Here is a 14,386-nt window from a genome sequence, read left to right on the forward strand (position 1 = left end):
AAAGCTTTTGGCTTGGAAAATTTATTAGCATACTCATTTCATCTACAAGTAAGGCAAAAGGCATATTCTCCGAAGGCACAAGTAACAGCAAACAGATTCCCAACGATGGCTCTTTTGCACTCAACATAATATTGTACAAAGATCAAAACCCTGAGACAGTCAACAGATTGAATGATTCAGGCAAACAAATGTATGCAGTGCCAATTTTCTTTCAGAACCAGAGAGTAAATTACAGATTTTTTAATTTTTATCTCAGAATTTGCCTTTTAGAACATTCTTTGTCCTTGAATTTGATTGGGACTGTTCTGGCAGCACTACTATCAGCGTGCTACTGTTTTCCCCATATGGATCAAGGGTATTCGGGCCGTGCTTCCTGGAGAGGAAACTGTGATAACGAACCTGGAGAGAAAAATTTTGAGCCCCAGGCCTTTGTTGACATGACTATTTAACTCCAACTCTCATTTGCTATATTAATGTGCTATAGGCACATTACCTTTGGGGGCACGTGTCACCTGTGGAATACTGCAGGATTCGTTTTGGAAAGAGGGTCGGGAAGTCCTGCCCAGAAATGTCTGAGAAGAGAGGACTAGGATGGTGGCCAAAGGAGGTTGACAGGCACTCCGTTACCCTTTGCAAAAGCCTAGCCCTGCAAGTGACTGAATCTGTTCTCTCTGGGAGGAACCCAATACATCCTAGGGGCAGAGTCATCTAAAGATGCAATGAGGAGGAAGAAAAGGAGAGCAGGGAGAAAAAAGAGCCAGAGAGAGTCCATTCCTACAGTCAGATCTCCTTTGTCCCTCCCAAGAAACGTGCCGGTCTTTACTAGAATGCTACCATTTACTAGAATGCTAACCAGACACGCACACAACAGTCACTTACATGCTTTGCTTGTCCTTGCTTAGATGTTGATGTTAACCAGAAGCCCATGTCTGAATCTCATCGCTGTTCCTTAAACCCGAAGAATATGATTTAATATCTAGCAGGGGGCAACCAAATGGACTTGATCATTGGGGTCTAACGCTGGTGTCCAGCAAAGCACATGGGAATGGCACCCAGTAAATTTTGAAGCAGAAAATTCTTTTTTTTAAATGTATTGTGGGGTTTTTCGTGGGTTTTAAATATATATATCTTTATTGATTTCAGAAAGAGGAAGGGAGAGGGAGAAAGACAGAAACATCAATGATGAGAGTCATTGATCGGCTGCCTCCTGCACGCCCCTGACTGGGGATCGAGCTCGCAACCCGGGCATGTGCCTTGACTAGGAATCGAACTTCAGTCTCTGTGATCATAGGTCGATGCTCAACCACTGAGCCATGCCAGCTGGGCTAATGTACTGCATATTTTATTTTATTGATTGATTTTAGAGAGAGAGAGGAAGGGAGAGAGGCATTTATTTGTTCCTTAGTTGCTTCTCGTATGTGCCCTGACCAGGGATTGAACCCACAACCCTGGTATATCAGGATGACGCTTTAACCAACTGAGCTACCTGGCCAGGGCCGAAAAAATTCTTAATTAAACAACTTAGGCTTAGGCATGCTTCGGACTCTCCTAGTTACCAAAAAATAACCCCCCAAAAACAAAAAACAAAACTCTATAGACTTCTTGTCTAGAATATGTGTTCTTAATTACAGTCCAAAGACCCCAATGGGCCCATACATAGAATTTTTGTCTGTGAAAAACCTGGATGGGAGATAAATAGCATCTCTATTTCCATTAACCTCTAATTGAAATTTAGCCTGCTTAAATTCTCAGTGAAGACAACAAAGAAAAATAAATTAGAAATCTATTTTCCTATCAACATGAAGTTATTGCAATCATTATAAAATGTTATTTATGTTCATTGCTGTTATAAAATTAGTTATTGACTTACTGCTAGATAAAATTATTTCTATATCATGTATTACTATAGCATGAATTTATATTTCTAATATTTTGATAACAGATTTTAATAAAATTGCCTTCCTTTGGATTCTGTGTTATTTATTTTAAGCACCAAAACATTATTCTGAGAAGACACCTATAGGCTTCCCCAGATTGCCAAAGGAGTCCTTGGCACAAAAAATGTTATGCTTTGGTAAAGAACATCACTGCTTTTTCCGGGGATGTGACCCAAACAGCTAGAACTCAGGTTCCCTAAAGCAGTATTTTGCAAGCTAAAGAATTTGCCCAGGCTTTTTCATAGGAAGGGAGTTATGCAGATTTACAGAAAATTAGATATAAACCACTGTATGCCTATAGGTGTAACATAATTATCAAATTAATATGTATACATTCAATGGAAACAAATTACAAAACTATTACAATTTAAATAAATTATATTAATGAATTAATATTAACATTGTTCTGTTAAAACACCATGACTACGGTGCTGACTCCCGAGGACAAGTTCTTCTGTATTTGGGGAGCTTGTACCACCATGTGTCCCAGCTGAGCGAGATGGTCACCATTTGTCTATGGGAACGGCCACCAAGGTATCCTCTGTACAATATGCCAGCACATACATTGTTCTGCACCTGAGAAGAATATCTACTGAGTCTGCCTTTGTGCCCTTCTTCTTTTTTTTTTTTTTTAATATGTCTTTATTGATTTCAGAGAAAGGGAGAAGGAAAGAGAGATAGAAACATCAATGATGAGAGAGTCATTGATCGGCTGCCTCCTGCATGGCCCCCCACCTGGGGATCCAGCCCACAACCAGGGCATGTGCCCTGACCGGGAATCGAACCTTGATCTCCTGGATCCTAGGTCAATGCTCAACCGCTGAGGCATGCCGGCTGGGCCTCTGTGCCTTTCTTGATGACTGGAAAATGTTTGTTCAAATAATGTGGTAGGCCCAAGATGGAGCTGCTGTTGTCTGGGTGCCAGGCCAGCAAATCGCAACGTAGATCATTTCCCGGCCCTGTAAACGCTCTGCTTGACCAGACACGCAGGACACCCGGCCGGCCGATCTCCAGGCCCAAGCCAGCTCGGGCTCCCTGCTTCTTCCCTTGCTCCTCTGGCCCCGCACAGGGCTGACCACGTGGCTCCAGCCAACCAGGGGCCTTCTATGTTTCTCTTCCATGTTCTTTATTCTTTATCTTGCTTAAGCTTCTTGCCGTCAACCCCGAATTGTAATTCTCCTAAAGGAGATTGTCCATTTTATGAAGTGTTAAAGCTTGGACCCCCGAAGTTGTCTTCTTTAGGCATCTTTTAACAGTCTAAGCACTATAGCTCAGCAGCAACGTAACCACAGACAGAAACTCAAATGCAGGTGCCAAAAACCCACCTCAGTACTTGTCCTGAGATGGCGATCCAGGTGACTGAGAGTGGGCTTACATTAGTTATTTTTGTTACCATTGAAATGAAAGCATGCATTTACGAAATCCTTACGGAGAATTCTCGGATCCTGCAGAGTACATCTGAGGTCCCCCCACCCCAGATGGAGAAATGCTGTCCAACAACTTAACAGGAATGAGGAGGGTACGGTCCTAAGGTGCGTCTAAGCCATTCGCCCACCCACCTGCACTCCACCAGCACCGACTCCCTCTCCAAACCGCACCCTCACCTACAGAAAGCGATCTACAGCGGTGGGGCATGGCTCTGAGGGCAGCACAGCAGACTGTTGAGAAACGTAATAAAACATTTAGGGTGTCATTCTTAAGGGGATTAGAAAACGTTAGGAAAAATGGGGACAAGACTTCCCTGATTTCAAATGTCTAATTAGACTCCCTCTCCTCAGGTCCCCACCTGGACAGCTGCCTGATGAATAGTAATCCAGGGAGGACAACAGTAGCTCTGATCCTTTCAGCTTTGTCTTCACGAGAAATTCACTTTCAAGCAAATAGAAACACCATGTCAACAACACAAAACCAGGAAGAAAGAATAACCTTAAGGTTTCAGATCGGTGCACGAGCTTTCTACACTTAGTAAGTCTGGGGCATGTGGTTAGAGCATTTTGGTGCAGAGTTATCAGTGCTAATAAATCACTACATTACACAGCTGCGCTGCCATGATCCCAGTCATTTTATCTTCAGAAGAGAGACTGTAATTCACTGAGAAAAAACACAACTAAGTATAAGATGAACGCCCCCTACTGGGAGAATGGCTGAAATAAAATAAATTATGGTGCAATGGCATGGAATACTGTTCACTGTAACAATGAGTTAGAGACATTCACATGAAGCATTCTTGAACAAGAAGAACATTACATAGAAAAATATATGTAACAAATGTGATCCCACTTTTTGAAAAACGACTAAATCATCTCTGTATGTATGTTATTCTGTACATGTGTTTGTGTATAATAGTATGAGCATGGAGAAAACTATAATATCATGCACGCTAGGTTGTTAACATGGGTTAACTGTGGGTAAGGATAGAGTAATGTGACGCAAAAGAAGAAGGAATGAAGTGATTTATACACAAAAAGGGAAAAGAGGCTTACATTTTAAATTAATATACAGGGTGCCCCAAAAATGTATACACACAGTGTTTGTAGATTCTATTACATTTTGAAAATAAAATGTATTTTAATAAACACTGCCTTTATAATTATTCAAAATGCATATACATTTTTTGGAACACTCTGTATATGTAATATAATCATATTTATGCATTATAAAAAGAAGGAAAATCGACTCCCAATACTGGAAGAGATGAAAAATGTTGGAGGGTAACGTCCTCCAAAATCTGTTCCTCCGTGAAAGCAGTAAAAGCACTGGAAAAAATTATCAAATCTTTCAGAACTTTGGAATTTAACCAAAGGCTTGCATTTTTCATTACTCAAGAAAAATGTCTGGATCACAGTAGAACTATGAGCTTTTAGCATTTTAACCTGCCCTGTTACGTCTGCCCTCTTCTCAGTTCTGTGATAGCCTTGAAAACCAATGGCCTTGCAACCAGGGTAACTATGAAAACTGGCAACTTAGGAGGCAATGGAGAGGGTAGAATAGGTTTGAAGTTCCACAAAAAGCCATCCTCAGAGAACTGTCCCCATTCAACCTATCTGGAAGCTCCCTGGAAAGGATCCATTCTCAGGGCTGGTCTTTATATGACCTGATTCAGAGCTTTCTCTATGCAAACAGCTCTATCCCTGGGGCGCTTACTGCACAATCTGTGGCAATTGTTTAACATCACAACCACCCAAGGCAAAAATACCTGTTGGAAATAAGAGCCTGATAAAAGCCTTAAAAGGAAAAACTGGAGAATGAGGTGTCCAAAGGGGCCTTTGAAAAGCTCTGACGTATGCCTTGGGATCGTAGAAGGCCAGGTACGTGTGCAAAGCTGTGCCCATATCCAAGAAAGATATGAGAGGCCAGTCACAAAAACCGCTTCTTTATTGTGTGATGCCCTTTATATGAAACGTCCAAAACAGACAGATCCATAGAGACAAAAAGTAGATTAGTTTTGACACAGGCTGGGGGAAGGGAAAATAAAGAGCAATTAATACGGCATTTCTTTCTGCAGAGAAGAAAATGTTCTAAAATTAGATAGCAGTGGTGGTCGTACAACTCTATGAATACAATTTTGAAAAACTTAATTGTGCATATTAAAAGGGTGAATTTCATGGTATGTTGGCTTTATTTCAAAAACATTTTTTTTAAAGTAAATGTGTTTTCATCTGATATAGGAGATTCAGGAGCTGGTTACCAAAACCAGAACACCTTAAGCTTTCAGTGCCTTAACCCACTCTTGTCATTTGTAATTCCAGATCAGTTTCTAGGTTATTCTATTGTGTGCCATATTATTTTTAACCCAAAAGCTCTAGGTTGGTTTTTCTCTTTCTTTAAAACTCAATTTATATTTAAATATTTATAAAATATATAAGGAATAAAAGTGAAAATAATAATCCAAATACAGAATCAACCTAGAAAAATCCCATGAAAGCTAACTACGGACCTTTTCCTTTTCCACATTACAACTGCTTTTCAAAATTCAACTAATGAAACTCCAGAAGTTAACAGATGTCCATAAAGCCTATTTCATGTTCGCAAAGCCCAGCTCTGCCGCACAGTGTAAGGTGGGGGGTGTTCTGGTTAAAACTTTACGAACTGCAGTATCCTATGCTTTGGCATGATATTAAGGACCTCCCCCAGCCCCAGCCCCCGGAGGAATGAAATGTCTTAAGGAAAGGCTATTTCCTGGTACCTTTTGCCAGGAGTTCTCCCTTTGGTTTCCTACCCTGGATATTTGGGTAGGACAGAATGTCTGGCTACTGTATTTTTGGACTGAAGTGGACTTAAATAGCTTTTACATATGCCTGGAATTTAAAATGACGTTTTCGTTAGAGAATAATTGAAAACAGAAATAAAGCAAATTCTCTGCTAGGTGTTAGTACATATACAAGGCATTAAATGATGCTTTAAGTAAAACTGGTTAAATTATCAAGCGCAGAAGTGTGCTTAGGCATTGCTAACAAAAAGTGATAAATCAGGTACTAAAATTGTGGAACGACTGCAGTTCATTTATTTATTCCTTCAACAATTATTTTACTGGTCATGGGCTAGGCAGCAGAAAACAAAACAGACTATTTTTCTACTCTTCTGGAGCTTAAAATTTTCTCAGTAATGCTCCTACCACTGCAAGAAAAGCAATAAAACTGAGGGAGGAAGCATGACATACTTGAAAGAGCACTGGTCTAGGAGTCCCAAGGTCTGAATCCCAATTCCACGTCTACCGATGACGAGACAAGTGATATTAGAAAGTCAACTTAATTTCCCTAAGCCTCAATTTTACATCCTGTATACCTCATCAGTTAAGAACCACAGAGAAAATATTCAAACATGACCTGAAAACTACCTAAAGTTCTATAACAGGCTAGCAATATTACTGGAATGTATAAAAAACTATGAAATCCCTGCAATATCCAATTTTAATTAATAGAGACAGTCTATTGAGGGTCTCTGTAGTCAGACAGTAACGCTCAATGCTAACAGTCAAGCACCTTACCAACGAAGAATGACACATATTCAAAGATTTCAGCCTTTCTCCATTTCATCATTCTAATGTCACCTGGAATTCCTTTACATGTTGAATTACATTCATGTTCTCAAACAATGCTCCAGCCACAGGAAGGAAAAATGAATGAGTCCACCAGATTTCCACCAAACTTCCCAACTGAGCAACAAGCACCATATGTTTCTCTACTCTTCCGACTGTGTGTCTGTCGCCTCCACTTGAATCTTAACAAATAATGGAGCTTTCAAAATCGAGACAAATCCACTTAGCAAAAGAAATAACAATGGCTGTAATTGCAACCACATTAACTGGACTGAGTTTTTGCTTAAATTACTTTTGCACTTCTGATGGAAAAATACTGTCCTAAAGAATAATGAAGTGCTGAAGTCATGGCCAAAATATTAAAAAAAAAAAAAAAAAAAAGCCTCAAAATTAAACTCCGGAGGAAAATAAATTTCACTTGGCATAATTCGGGTTTGCAGCGTTACTGTCAGGTAACGAACACAAATCCGTAGGAATCGCTGGTGAGCACCGGGTCTAAGGCACAGCCACTCCCCGTGGGCGCTGTGCGAAACGGAATCCAAGCAGGCTGTCTCCCTGCGGCTCGAGAGGCAGAATCATCCTGCTTTTCTTCAGACACTGGCAAGCACGCACTGCTAGCTGAGAGTCGGCCTAATCCTTCCCTTCCGGGCTCAGAATGAAAATAAACACTCCATCCCGGACCTCAGGTGTGATTTCCCCTTGTGGGTTTTCAAGAAAGAGGGAGGAAGGGGCAGGAAGATGCTCAGGGCGCTGGGCGTGCTATGAGTTCCAGTCCCGCAACTTTGCTTTAAGATGAAAATAAGAATCAAGACGGCTGCAGAGAAAGTGCTGACTGGAGCAGAGCCGAAGCTCCTGGGCACTGTCCGCACAGATCCTCTCCCAGCAACACTCCAGACGCTTAGTGACTTTACCAAACAATCCGAGGGGTACTGAGGAAGAGAGTCACATTCCAGAGCCTACTGTGTGCCACCAGCTAGCCGACCCAGTCCCCACACTTTGTCTTCTCTCTCTCCCAGCTCTTTTACTGGAATGACTGACAAATCTCGGAAGTTTCACACATGCCATTTTCCTCAAGGTGAGATGGCCTGTCAGTCACCAGCATGTGCAGTAAGTTGCACAGCCAATAAAAGAGGGAGGAGAGGGGAGCAAGGAAACAAGAGCACGTGGACACGTCAAAAGCAAATGGGGGGTGGCTCCTGTTAAATCACTTGCATCCTATTCTAGAACTGGGGTCCCTCCTACAAGGTGCCAATAACAAAATAAGTACCTTGATTTAACCATCTCAAAAGAAGCAACTTAAAACTTCAAAGCAGAAGCACAAACTTTTAGAGGTGAAGCACCACAAAATCAGTGCCACTATACTGGGGCAAACGGTCAATATTTTTATGCCTGAGAAATGTTGGATGACACTGATACATCTTCATGACTTATTTACGCCCCTATCTGGATGGCTGGGCGGAGGGCATCTCATGCCAAGGAACAGGGCACTCTGCTAGGCTTGCCGGGCCAGGGAGTGGAGCTTTGCCTGTATGATCGGTAAGTGACTGAATTAAGATCATCCGTTGCCACACTCAAAAATCTTGCCGTGGGTTCCGCAGACATTAAAGGGCACATGCACCGCACCTTCAGACTTACTTGTGTTCCTGTGGCCTCGGTCCTGTGGGAGAGAAGCATCCGTGGTCCAGGCTGGAACGTGCGTGTTGGGAGGGGTAGGAGATGTCACAGCGCTCTCCTGGTAAACGGCATTTGCCAGAATAACATCAGGCACTTGAACGTCACCATCAGTGGCCATAGGTTCATTCCCACTTGATTTCAAATAGGCTTTTGGTAATGCTCCTGAGAGACAAAAAATATATATGTTTTTAAAACATAACTGAAAGTATTCATTTTTTTAATATATTAAAAAAGCTGTACAGCTACTTTCCCAAGTCACATTCTACCCAGGCAAACACAGAGAGAAAGCCAACGGCCAGCACCACTGATCAGCAGAGTTTCTCTCCTACTGCAAACCACGTAGCCGTGAAGAAACTTCTGCTTTCTCATCTAGATTTTCGGTACCCAAAGAATTGAGGGCTATTCCACCGCACCCGAGACTCGCCACAAATAAACAAAATGTGGTGAATCTTACAGTGTTTCCTCCTTGCCTTCTCTTTCTCAGTGTCTCCCACCATTTTATGCTGCTCAGCACCCAGGACACGTGCTCCCCAAATCTCCATCTGCCACCAAAGGACACAATAGTGCCTCCTCACCGTCATCTTTTGTTTCTTCACAGTTTGCACTAGATTTCAGTAAACTATGCGTAGCAGAAAAATAAAAATAATGGGGCTCATATATTTACCAAGACTTATAGAAAAAAATATATCCCCAAAAAGTGAAACTCTAATTCCCACAAAAAAAGAAGAAACTCAATCACCTTCATTTGAACCAGAAGGTATAACATATAATTACAAGAAATTAGAAAAATAGTCATTAAACTAAGATTATCAACTGGTCATTTTCGCAAGGTATTCATCCACTCATTGACAAAACAAGGAGTGAAACCTGACTACTGGGGATCACCTAGCTTTGACTTTAGGCAGGAACTTCTGAAAAATTTGAAAGAGATCATGTATTTTTAACTCAGTCAAAATAGATAACAGACTGTTCTTAGAATATAGCAATGTAGTTGAATATGCTACTAAAATAAATGAATTTGATATTGATCCATTAGAGAAATGCCCAAGGGAGATTTTTTTTTTTTCCTAAAAACATTTACAGTGAATGCTCTCATTGGTTCTCACATTTCCAAACAATGCATGGACCATTAAAAATAAAAGAAATATAAATAAAATGTTTAATATCAGTCTATGGAAAAAATGTCTCTACATGTGCTCGACACTTGGAAAACATTAACTACAAATCAAAATAGAAAAGCAGCTGTTTTCTAACTAACTAAGGTCAACAGCTTCATCTGCCAAAGGGTTCTAAATAAAACATCGGCGTGTAAAAGCTAAATCATGACCATGTGGTGCAGGTAACACACGATCTAAACTGTCTATGTGATTCTGAGTGACTATCAAGTACAGTAGGTGAAATGAAAACCTTCATTTAACGGTTTTTTAAAATGATTTAGAATTTATTCTGGATCAAAATAAATATGTGACAGACTTGATTACTACATAACATGCATTTCATTCACACAGAAAATGTTACTAATCAATTAGCTATAATGTTATTTTCATCCACTTGTTAGTTGCTCTCTTCTCTACCTGTCTGGGCACAAAGAGATTTTTCACATAACACGTGGTTTCCACCAATGTGGCTACGATGAATACAGAAGGTCCATGAAGTTGATTTACTTATGCTAACCCCGTGGATGAGCATCCAGCTCTGTCAACATGCCGTAGCAAATGCCAATTCCTCATAGTCCCATCCCTGAGTAAGTCATTTAAAAAGATCCTAGCCGGGCCGGGCATGGCTCAGCGGTTGAGCATCGACCTAGGATCCAGGCGATCAGGGTTCGATTCCTGGTCAGGGCACAGGCCCGGGTTGCAGGCTCGATCCCCAGTCCAGGGTGTGCAGGAGGCGGCCGATCAATGACTCTCATCATTGATGTTTCTATCTCTCTCTCCCTCTCCTTTTCTCTCTCTGAAATCAATGAAGACATATTTAAAAAAAAAAAAAAAAAGATCCTTACTGTATGAAATATCCACAGTTGTTCTTAGCATTTTGTGTGTAACGATTAGCCTTATTAATAATCTTTCCTTTATCTTTTTACTTAAGATGAAATGGTAATATGTGGTTACTCCTTTGAAACATCAACTTTCTTAGGAAACACTGACATAGAAAAAAGAGAAAGGTAGTTTTCTTGCTCTTAAATTTTACGCATAAAGCAGCTTGGCAGAGTAGAAACTTAATACATAATATATGATAGTTTCTACAGCTAATGTTCCTAAAGTATACTTTTGAGAGAGACAGAGAAAGATAGAAAAACAGAAAGAGCCTAAAGGACCTATTTCTAAAAGCCTGAACTCACAGGACAATTTGTTTTCAAGCATCCCTAGAAACTGACCAACTCTCAAGTCACAGTTGGCTGTGTGTTATGCATTTTTTCAAAAGCACAAAAATTAGAACTCAATAAGACTAAATACTCTCAAGCTATACCATGATGAGCTGTAAAAAAGCTAAGTTATTAGTTCGAAGTAGAGTGTTCATTCTTCCACATTTCTTCTTTTATAGTGCTGTGGTTAAAAGGACAGGTTCCACAGCCTGACCACCTGGGGTTAAATCCCAGCTCTAGCACTTACTATGCTGAAACTTGGCACAAACTCTCAACTGCCATAAAATACGGAAAATAAAAGTATCTCCCTTCATGGGGCTGGTCATTGGAGTCAAATTGCTCAATACACATATAAACACTTGAAATAATTCCTGGCACACAGTAAGTTCTCAATAACTGCTAGTCATTACTACACAATGACAGTAATGAAAGTAAAATAGTCTTCCTTAGGGCTACTAAAGTACTTTTAAATAAATACCAATTTCCTTTTACCAGCAAAGCAAAAATGGCTAAGGAAATTTTCAAAAGTGAATCACTTAACCCACTTTGGCAGTGAGATAATGGTGGCTCTTTCGTGCTAAAGTATTAATAGAAGACTATATTGTATCAAGGTTGTATGGCTTAAAAGTGTTTCAGTTCTATTTAACACTGTTTAAGAAACTGTCTATAATTCCAGGAATAATAGCCAAGCTTTACTGATCACCTACCATGAGTGGGTTGTCCACATCCTAAGCCCCAGGACCTATGAATATGTTACCTTACATAACTTACATGGCAAAAGGGATGCTGCAGATGTCAATTAAGGAATCTGAGATGGAAAACTTATCCTGGATTATTCAGGTGAGCCCAAGGTCCTTATAATCAGTAAAAGGAGGTGAGAGAGTGTGTGCCAGAGCCATGCAGTGTGAGAAAGACTCAATGGGCCATTGTTCGTTTTGAAAACAGAAAGGAGCCACAAGCCAAGGAATGCAGAAAGCCTCTAGAAGCTGGAAAAAAATAGGCCACAGTGTCTCCTAGAGCCCCCAAAGGAAATACAGTACAACCAACATGTTCATTTTAACCCAGAGACACCTATTTTGGACTTCTCACCTCCATAATTATAATGTAATATACTTGTGTTGTTTTAAGCTACCAAGTTTGCAATAATTTGTTACAGCAGCAATAGGGAACAAATACAAGCACCTTGCTAAGTATTCCCACTGTAAGCATCTGCTGAGTTAGCCTCCCAAGAATCCTGTGAAACGGATGCTATAATTAACTCTTCTTCATAGAGTTCTAAAGAGAAGAAAACTGAAGCTTAGAGTTATTTAACTTACCCAGAATTGAGTTGGGACCTGACACATACACATGCACATACACTCACAAACACTTCTCACTTTGGACAAGGTACACACCTTAAAAAAATCAACCACCATATGCCTGTAAACAAATTTATCTTCCTATTATGTGAGTTTGAAATTAATGCCTATCTTTGTTTCTCTAGCCATGTGGTAACACATTTAGTCTGCATTTTCTATGTGCCCGAAACGTTGTACTTACTCTCTGCTGAGAACACAAAATCTAGTGAGAGGCACTTATCATCAAGATGTTTATAGATTAGTTGAGGGAGACAGCCATGTAGTCTAAAAATACAAACCATGCTACAAGTGCTGTGAGAATGATATGCATAGGACAATCGGGTGACAAAAAATAGAGAAGTAGCTGTCATTCCAGTTGGGAAAGTCAGGAAAGGTTTCTTAGAGGAAAATAATCCTCGATATAAATCTTAAAAGAGATTTTCTAAGTTTGAGCAAAGCATGTGTTGGGAGGAGAGAGGTGAGGCATGGTGATAGGGAATGGAGAACTTTCTAGACAGAGCAAAGTGGAAAAGATATGCAGAAGCCTAGCAGCAAGTAATTAAGCATGGCTAGCACACGGGGGACTGGCAAGAGAAGAGGGAGAGGGACTGGGCGCCAGAGTGCAAAGGGCAGTTCCCGTTAAAGGTTTGGAATAGATCTAGTTGTGATGGAGAACTTTTGAAGGATCTTAAATAGGATGGGATGTTAGAATGATCACTCTGGCAGCAGGATGATGCCTGAAAGGGATCAAGTCTAGAGGATAGTTAGAAGGCTACTGCAATAGTCCAAGTGAAAGAAGAACAAGGCCTGAGCCAAGGCAAAAGCAGTGAGAATAAAAGGGCACAGTTGGGAGAAAGCTTTCCAAGACAAAACTGTGAGAACATAAGGGGACGAATCAGAGGATTCAGGTTTCAATTACTGGGTAAAGGAATGTACCCCCAAACATGATAGAGGTGGTGGTCATTAGTGCTGTTCATCAAATATTTTTCCATTCTCTCCCGTTCTACTAGGACACAAGCTTGGGTTACATTCTCTGGTCTCAATCTCTTGTCTCCTGACATCTTTGATGTTGGTGAAAGGGTACAAACTTTCAGTTATACAACAAATAAGTTCTGGGGATCTAATGTACAGCATGGTGATTATAGTTAATAATATACTCTAAAAAAAGAAAGAGCCTCCAGTGTTCATTTTCTTTCTCTCTGACACAATAATCACAAAGGTTCAAGGTGATGGCTGGTTCATCAGTTTACTCCCTGAATGACCTCAATGAGCAAAGCACGTCCCCTCATCCCCACCCCACTGCCATCCTGCAAATGGCATGTGACATGTCTGCAAAACTGACCTTTGTTGTTTTTAAACCACTAGGATTTGGGGATTATTTTTGTTACACAATATAACATAGCCTATCCTGACTGATACAATGGATGATAGAAAATGAAAAATAGAATTTGCAGGAGCTTACTTTTGTTCTTGTTCTTGTTATAGACACACTGAGCATAACATGCCTGTGAAACGTGTAAATCAGGAGAAAAGTGTAAATCAGGAGCAACCCGAACATTTCCTGAAGAACACTTTGCCAGACTCCCCCACAAATTCGTGTCTTTGTGTCTCAGAGACACACTGCTTAGATCACACATACACTCAAGTGGAACTGTCTTTTCTTTTCCGTCTCCTTGAAGGCAGAAGGTTTTTTACGTGTGTCCGCATCTCAGACGCCCAGCAGAACGCTCGGCACCAGGGTAGACAGTGACACTGATGAGAAAGAATTATGAAGGGAGTTAGGGGCGTGGATGACATCGCCAAGAGAGGTGCGGGTGTGAAGTGAGGAGAGCCCTTAGGACAGACGCCTTGACATTTAATGGATAAGTAGAGAAAGACGAGCTTCAGGAGATGGAGAAAGAGCAGGCAGAGAAAAGGAGAATCGGAAGCGATCATCGGCAGGCAGAGCAGAGGAGCATTTCAAGAAAAAGGAGCAGTGACGACCGAGCAAGATCCTGTCTGCCTGTCACACCCGAACGGAAGAGAGTATGCTCGC

General features: G+C 40.8%; 1 protein-coding gene across 3 annotated transcripts in view; it reads right to left on the bottom strand.

Moving 5' to 3' along the window:
* Positions 1-14,386, bottom strand: part of CORIN (corin, serine peptidase) — a 179,065-nt gene that overhangs the window by 131,270 nt on the left and 33,409 nt on the right. For all 3 annotated transcript variants that reach the window (XM_081139845.1, XM_081139846.1, XM_081139847.1), the window contains exon 3: positions 8,611-8,811. In XM_081139845.1, coding sequence (XP_080995971.1) covers positions 8,611-8,811 — 201 coding nt within the window. The remainder of the gene's footprint in view (positions 1-8,610; positions 8,812-14,386) is intronic.

The sequence above is a fragment of the Miniopterus schreibersii genome (genome assembly GCF_964146895.1).
Source record: "Miniopterus schreibersii genome assembly, chromosome: 1".
Classification (NCBI taxonomy): Eukaryota; Metazoa; Chordata; class Mammalia; order Chiroptera; family Miniopteridae; genus Miniopterus; species Miniopterus schreibersii.